An 8,065-nucleotide genomic window follows, 5' to 3' on the forward strand; every position below is an offset into this window, starting at 1 on the left:
AACCTACGTAATGCAGCAGGCATAGGTTCCTTCCGCAATCGCTGAAGATCTGGTTAGGTTTACCACGTCTGGCCACAAACCTACGTAATGTAGGCGTTGATGCATCATTTACCGCTTCCAAGTGAATTGCTTTGGTTGCAAGACACACGAAAAGAGCGACGTTTCCTTTGGTGATTTTTGAAGACATGAGTTGGCAACTCTTGATTGAAAATGGACCGCAGTAATCTACACCTGTATTTGCAAATACTCGGCCTGGATTGACGCGAGGGACTGGCAAACTACCCATGAGTTGAGTTGCTGTCAACTGTTTTTCCTTAAAACATTCTTTGCACTTAAACACAATTTTTCGAATTAAGTCCCTCCCTCGTATATTCCAAAAACATTGCTGTAGGACAGCAAGAAGCAATTGTGGTCCCGCATGTAAATGTTTCAAATGTTCATGTTTCACGATGAGCTCTGTAAGTTTATGTTCACGAGGTAACAGAATAGGATGTTTCTTGTCAATTGTCATTTGTGCATTGTGTAAACGTCCACCTACTCTCAGAATTCCCTCCTGATCCAGGAAAGGAGTCAAATTGAGTAATGGGTTGTTCGAAGGCAAAGGATTCCCTTCTTTCAAATGCTTCATTTCTGTAGGGAATGCTGTAATTTGAGCTTGTTTCACCAACACAAGCAACGTTTGATTAAGTTCGCGTGCTGAGAGTGGTCCAAACTGACGTTCCTGCTGCGTTGACCGTGTGTGTAGGATTGAAGACAGATTACGTAACCACTGTGGGCCGAAGAACCAAATATCACGTTCGAGCAGGGTTGAGGGAGAAATTCATCTTGTCGCCAAATCAGCTGGATTCTCTTCACTGCACACGTGGAACCAATTCTCTGCAGGGAGAACGCCGTGTATTTTAGCCACTCTGTTGGCAGTAAATGTACGCCAATTAGAAGGAGAAGAGTTTATCCAACACAACACTATTGTAGAGTCAGTAAATGCAAGCATATCTGTAATGTTCAAATGAAGAGCTTCCTTTATTGCCTGCAGCAAACGTATGAGTAACCCGGCTGAACAGAGTTCGAGTCTGGGGAGAGTCACTTTCTTCAGAGGCGCGACTCTCGTTTTGCTTGCTACGAGATGCACTTCAACACTTCCGTCGCTGTATGTAGAACGTAAATGGACAGTGTCCGCATAGGCCTGCTCGGAACTGTCACAAAAGCCTATCAGTTCGCACGTTAGGGGTTTTGAAGACGCAATGCGCCTAGGCACCTTAATATCCTTCAACTTATGCAACTCCGCCCGAAAACTTCGACATGCAATTTCTAGTTCTGGTGGAAGTACATCGTCCCAGTCAAGTTTAACTTGCCAAACTGTTTGCATGAAGATCTTTGCTTTGACAGTTACTGGAGATATCCACCCGAGGGGGTCAAATATTTTCGTGATGTCTGATAACAATATGCGCTTGGTCAATTGCTCATGAGTTGAAGGTTGCGTCATTGATACTGCGAATTCGTCACTCGCTGGATGCCATTCGATCCCGAGTGCTTTTATATGTTCATTTATGCTCACCTCCAATGGAAAGTTCGTTTCTCGCAAATGTACAGGGATTTCATTCAATGCTTGTTCAAGCTCCATTTCCGCAATTCGAAACCACCTCTTTGTAGAAGTTCACTTATTTTTGTAATGCAATAGCTTGCATTACTGTATCACTGCCAGTCACTAGATTGTCTACAAGAAAGTCTCTCAATGTAATCGCTGCTGCTTCAGGGAAGTCTGCCTCTTCGTCGCGGGCCAGCTGTTGTAAACACCTGGTGGCTAAGAAAGGAGCACTAGCCGAACCAAACGTCAGTCTCTCTAATCTGAAGTCTCGTATCTCTTCTTCCGGTGACTTTCTCCACACAATGCGATGATATTCTGCATCATCTGGGTGTATTTTCACCTGTCGGAACATTTTGACAACGTCCGAAGTAAGGGCAATTTGATACGTACGAAAATGTAGCAACAAAGGCATTATGTCGTCTTGTATCTTGGGTCCCACAAGCAACTTATCGTTGAGGGGAAACTCCTGTCGTCGTCTTCACACTGGCGTCGTACACGATCCGTAAACCCGTTGTGGAACTGTCCTTTTTGATGACACTATGGTGTGGAAGGTAGCAACTGCTTTCTTGGGACACGGGTAATTCTGAAAGACGATCATGTGACCCAAGTCTAGGTATTCCTGCATACTTTTGTTGACGTTGTGGATTCTAGACGAGTTGTTTCTCCACTTGTTTGAGACGCTGTACCGCTGGGGGACATGAAGCTCCCAAAACACCGCTTTGTTCTCGGAAGGGCAATCTCACAACATAACGACCGTTGATGTCACGTTCGTGTTTTTTTCGAAAATGCTGTTCACAAAAGTTTTCTTCGTTGTTCAGTTTTACCGATGGCACAGTCTCTATTTCCCAGAACCGCTGTAGGGTAGCGTCCAGATCACTATATGATGCATGATGTGATGACACTGTGCGTTTATTGCGCGGAACGTTAATCCTGCCCATAACAGGCGCGGTTGGCTGTATAGCGCGCGGTTGGCTGTATAGCGCAAATGTGCAGTGAACCCCCAGTAATATACAAAATAAACAATAACTGAGAAGTTCATAAGCGTAGAGTGCCAAATTCTCTTAGTGAGAAGGAGAAACCGCGGGCCAGAGCCACTCAGCTCCCCTCTAGTTCTGTTTCGTGCAAAGCCTCCGCTGAACCTCCGCAAGCCAACCCCTACCATGCTATAAGCTTAGGACGGCTAGCAGAAGCTCGACGCATACATATGGCGAAAATACATGCAGTCGGCTACTCCAGGAAGGTCGTCTCGTCAAAACGGACATGCGCAGTTCGTAGGATCACCAGCGAGCTGGAGTCAACCATGCTCTTCTCTCTTCCAGTGTTGCACTATGTGTTTCAATTTGAATTCATTTGGCATTCTCTTTGTATTTTTATATTTTACAAGACTTATTAGATTAATGAAGAGTATAATTGTAATTATAAATAAGAAGATGGGGCGTTTACTGGTTCGAAATCTGGTCTTACGTTAATTAAGGCATGGATGTTCATTCACGTAATAGAATTAAATGTACCAACACAATTAGAATTAGGCCTGATTAGAATTATACATTTTGTGAACGGTCCATGAGTTCGGCCGATGGATAAGGATGATCAGGTTCCTTATACATCGGTCTTCATTTACGAGCCAAAAATTATCGCTACAAGCAGGAATCGGAAATCCGAAATCTGGACACTGAAACATGTTACGACATAATATTTAATACATCACTGTAGAAATACTTACAACTTCTCTCGCCTACTCAAGCACCATTAAGAACAACACACTATCGCAGACCCGCGATGCACCGGGTCAAAACAAGTTAGCAGCGCGGACCACTGATGGTCGACGTTGCTTGTAAGCACTATACTCGAGCACCATTGCCTAACCAGTTAAAGTTTAAGTCTGAAACCTCAAAGCTACGAATCTAGACTTGGTCAAGAGAAGAGAAAACAATTCCTCTCTGACCTACAAAGGTGATGAAACGAGAGTCTCGATCTGAAAGTTTTAACTGTGAAATGAATGTTCTAAAACTGTCTCTCTAACTGTGAATATCGAACTGTGTCTGTTAAGTCCTTACTTCGTCTTTTTCCTTCGTTCCCGGAAGAATTGTCCTTCACTCTATTGGCCGTCGAACTTTTAACTCCGCTCACACTTGGTCACTTCTGCATGTAAGGGCGAGAATCTTTACACTGAGGGGTGATAATCGCGTAGCACAAAAACACAATAGCACCTTGTTTGAGAACTGATCTCGAGAATGGAAAGTATCGTGTTCTAATTAGTTTTTTTTGCTCACAACTCAATTTTTATTGCTTTCAACTGGGACACTTCGTTAAAGTTATGCCTTCCTTGGCTGCCAAAATCCCACTGAAGCGAAGAGATACGAAGAGAAATGTTCTGGCAGGGTTGTAGTTCAAGATTCTGTACTATTTACTCTTGTCACTGAGCTGTCACTGAACCAGACTGGCCGGCGGTGATCGTGGAAGTTATGCGTCTCGTCGAGTCCGCCATGTGTAGAACAATTGTCTCGATTCTGAGCCTGGCCACCTGCAAACTCTCGCGAGAACAGAGGATCCTTGTTTCCGACGAAGGGCAAAGTCTTCATTGGGTTTTTAAATTTAATGCCCGAAGTTCCGCGATAGGCTCCATCTGGGTTTGAATTTATGTTGACGTCAGCCGAATTTAAATGAATTTGGACGGGACAGATATGGGAGTTTGCGAGACACACTGGTTCCTTCACCTTGGAGTAGGGGCGGTGATATATGTGGGGCTTCATGGGAAAGAACGCTGGTTTCTTGAGACAGCCGTCTTTTCTCAGAGAGCAGAAAAATGAGATCTTGGGGGGGACGCGTGGAAAGACCGATGTTAGACGTTAATGGTAGTTGGTATATCGGTTATAAGAGGGTGTAATATAAATGTAGAGGTAACACCGAACAAAAGCTAGAACTAAAGATGATGGGACAAATAAGATAAATATGATAGAAAGGAAATTGCCTACACATTCAGAGTTTTCATCTTTAAGATGGAAACACTTCAGGTGGAAGGAGCCGAAAAATCAAAAATAGCGCGAGGGCGAGGGGTTGCTTATCGGACAAGACTTAAACAACCTTTTGGTCTTCTTACGTCAGACTAAATGCTTTCGTTGACATGTTAGGCTTTTTAGGTTTAGTTGTTTTAGAATATATACACTCAATTTTCGGGGCTTACCGTGCTTGACCAAAAATGTAATATTTGCTATTTATTCAAGCCTAACCTAACAATGAAGGTATTTCGCACTTACGTCAGAAGACGACCAAAAAGTTGTTTGGGTTTCGTGCGATCAGTTATACTCTAGCGCGAGAGGGTGTTCGAAGCGACGCGCGCATTTAACTTTGTTACGTGTCATTGTCTCCATACTTGTTAGTTTGTTTTGAAGTGCATGGCTGGTGATTGAAATACATATGGCATAGTGATACGGTGAAGCGAGGTGGATTGTGTATTGGAAGGAGTGTAGTTGTTGCTGTGCGAGAAGTTAACATATTGCATAGAATAGAATCTAATCGCTTTGATCTAGCGATATACTTTCGAATAGTTATATAAGAATTATCTTGTAATCAAGGGGTCTTGGGTTCGATTACTCATACATACTCATTTTAGCAGGCAGAGATTTGTATTTGTAACTGTAGGTTCAGGATCCAGTTACAATAATATAGTCTATTTGACAGTGGTGGGACCAGAAAAGAGTTGGCAAGAGTGGAAGAGGCAAAATTGAGGCGAGAATATTTTCTGAATTCTGAGATACCCCTAAATACAATACCATACGAAAATCTTAAATTAAAATGATCGCCCCCTACACACACACACACTCCTTGGTGCTGTCACTGTTATCTGAACCTAAAGCAAATTAACTTTGTCAGTAATCTACCGGCCAAAATTTGATAATCTTCCCAGTACTATCCTTACGAACCAAAGCATGTAGTGTCTCAAAAGGTTTAGATAAGTCCACTTTGCATAATTTTGGTGAACCCCCAGGAAAATTATGCACGAGCCGCGCCTGGCCCATAAGAATCTACCCAAGTGAAGTACTTATGGCCGTTGGAGTAGCTACTGGACCTGCGACTTTCTCAGGTCTTAAAAGTAAGGGAACAATATCAGCACCAAATAAAATGTCTATTTTCCCTGGTTTGTTGAAGGACGGGTCGGCAAGATCAATGTTATGTAGGTGTGTCCACTGTTGATCAAAAGTGAATTGCTGCTGGGGCAAATTATTTGTAATCTTCTTCACAACGATGGCTTTGGTGGTGTACATTTCGTTGCCCGCTTTTGATCTAAACTGTAGGTCCACCATGGAACGAGAAGTACCGATACCAATTGCCGAAATAACAGATACGGCAAGACTGATGTGTTTCTTTCGAATGCCTAATTGCTGACTACAGTCTTCTGTGACAAATGTACACTCGGAGCCTGTATCTAAGAGTGCACGAAAATGCTGTACGTTGTTGTGTCTATCCCTAACGGCCACGGTGGCTGTAGACAAGAGAACTTCCTGCAATGGAATGGCTTTCTTCTTGTTGGCAATGTGGGATGTTACTTGCTGCGTAGAACTGGGATTTTCACTAGGAGAGAAGTGAAGGGATGTATGGTGCTTTCTAAAGCACACCATACACGTGTGCGAAGTACACTTTCCGACGTTACAATTAGATTTCAAGCAGTTGTAACACAGATCATTGGTTTTCACGAAATAGTACCGATCTTTCACAGACATTTGTTGATACTTCTGACTAGTATTCAACCTGTGGTGTCCGCGGCATTTAACACACACAGTTTCAGCACCTGTGTGATACGAATTTACATTCTTCTTCACTTGACGATTAGTGGCCCTGGGAGGGGGTTTGCTGGACATTGGCAAGCTAGAGGTCACCGTGGATGCTGCAAGAGCTCTGGCACGCACATCCAGGAACGTAGTCAGGTCCTCGAACTTAGGCACTTCTGCATGCTTCAGTGAAAGTTCCCACTATTGCCGAGATTCTGCATCCAACTTGTCGGTGGTGTGAAATACTAATATTGCATGCCAAGCCTCTACAGGGATGTCCAAAACCTTCAGCACACGCACACACTCAGAAGTGACGTCAATGAGCTTGCGTAATCCTGTGGCCGAGCTTGATGGCACACAAGGTTGATTCACCAAGCGTTTAATAATGACGGTTCAGCCTTTAATACCGAATTCAAGTATTGCAACTTCTGAGCGCCACTGAGGTGTTTGTTGTCATGAACCGATGCCACGAATAAGTCCCGAAATGACAACCATTGATGTATGTCACCACTGAATTCTGGTAATGTTAGATTTGGTAACCGAACGTCACTTTTCGCATCACTGTTCACCGCGACAATGGGAGAAACGGCTTCCTTCTGTTTTTGTTACAGGGAGCCCAACAAGTACTCTAATCTGTCTTGCACCTCACTCAGTTCATCGTAGTACTCAGAGAACAATGTTTCTTCTCACTGTTTAGCGAGATTCACAAGTAATGCACTACATTCTGCACTTAGTTGAAGGACCTTGTCAATGTAGACTTGAAGTGTCACACTTTCCAGCGTTGGTGAAGCTGACTTGTTTTCGATCTGAGTAACTTCCCGCTTGAGGACTGTCTTTGACGCCTGTAACTGCTCCATGTTGACTCGTACAAGAGACGCTAAACGCATATGGCGGACCGAGGGTGTGGCACGTTGACTCTTCTTCTGGTTCGTTGATTTCCCGACGACGAACTATCGGAATACGGCACGAATACTACAATTGCGACGCATCCGGCCCGGAGGACTATTTGTTGAGTGTCAGTTTCCAGAAATCCCCGCACTACATTGGCTAACTGGCTGAACTCCACCCTGGCCCGAATTATCCTAAATGCGTCGGTTCCCCCACGGTGTCTGGTTAAGTAACAGAGGCACAAAGACAATATATACATTTAATGTCTATAATACACATATACGAAGGACTATACAATAACTAAACAATATACACGAAGGACTGTCTATTCGGCTGTAGAATGTCTCTACAGTGCACTTGTAACCACGCGCGTGTGACACGGTTCTTCTCACGACGACTCTCTGATGACGACTGTTCTTTTCTCGTGACAACGCCCAAGCTAAGCGCCTGTCTCAACTCTCGGGACGTTCAGGAATTTACTTGTGGGTGTAAGTTCCTGTAATCAAGTATGCAGGAGGTTCCAGAGTTTCTTACTCCCACACACTTCACACATGAATAACTCACACATCATATAAAATCATTTTTCACTTGATGCTGATGCATATAAACAAAAAAGGAAAACAAGATAAAAACACTAATTATACCTAGGTATACATTGTTCACCAAACACACAGAATCAGAATAAATCTACAAACAAAAGTCACAAATGTTATGGAAAAACTGAGAGAATTCTGTTTTATATTCCATGCAGCTTTCTCTTCCTTTCCTTCATCGATAAGAAAAACTAAACTGAAAAACTTGCCTCAGAGCATTAATAAATATG

At 43.3% G+C, this 8,065-nt stretch overlaps 1 protein-coding gene across 1 annotated transcript; it reads right to left on the reverse strand.

The window, feature by feature from the left end:
• Nucleotides 1–820: 820 nt before the first annotated feature.
• On the reverse strand, nt 821–1,621 carry LOC145987964 (uncharacterized). The gene has a single exon (XM_083122806.1). It carries the CDS (start codon nt 1,619–1,621, stop codon nt 821–823), a length of 801 nt encoding a protein of 266 aa, XP_082978932.1.
• Nucleotides 1,622–8,065: the final 6,444 nt, after the last annotated feature.

Source organism: Lepisma saccharinum, chromosome 5 (assembly GCF_977018435.1).
Source record: "Lepisma saccharinum chromosome 5, izLepSacc3.1, whole genome shotgun sequence".
NCBI lineage: Eukaryota > Metazoa > Arthropoda > Insecta > Zygentoma > Lepismatidae > Lepisma > Lepisma saccharinum.

What these genes read in the sequence shown, in the direction of transcription:
- LOC145987964 (XM_083122806.1), bottom strand. Translation starts at nt 1,621, where the DNA reads ATGGAGCTTGAACAAGCATTGAATGAAATCCCTGTACATTTGCGAGAA.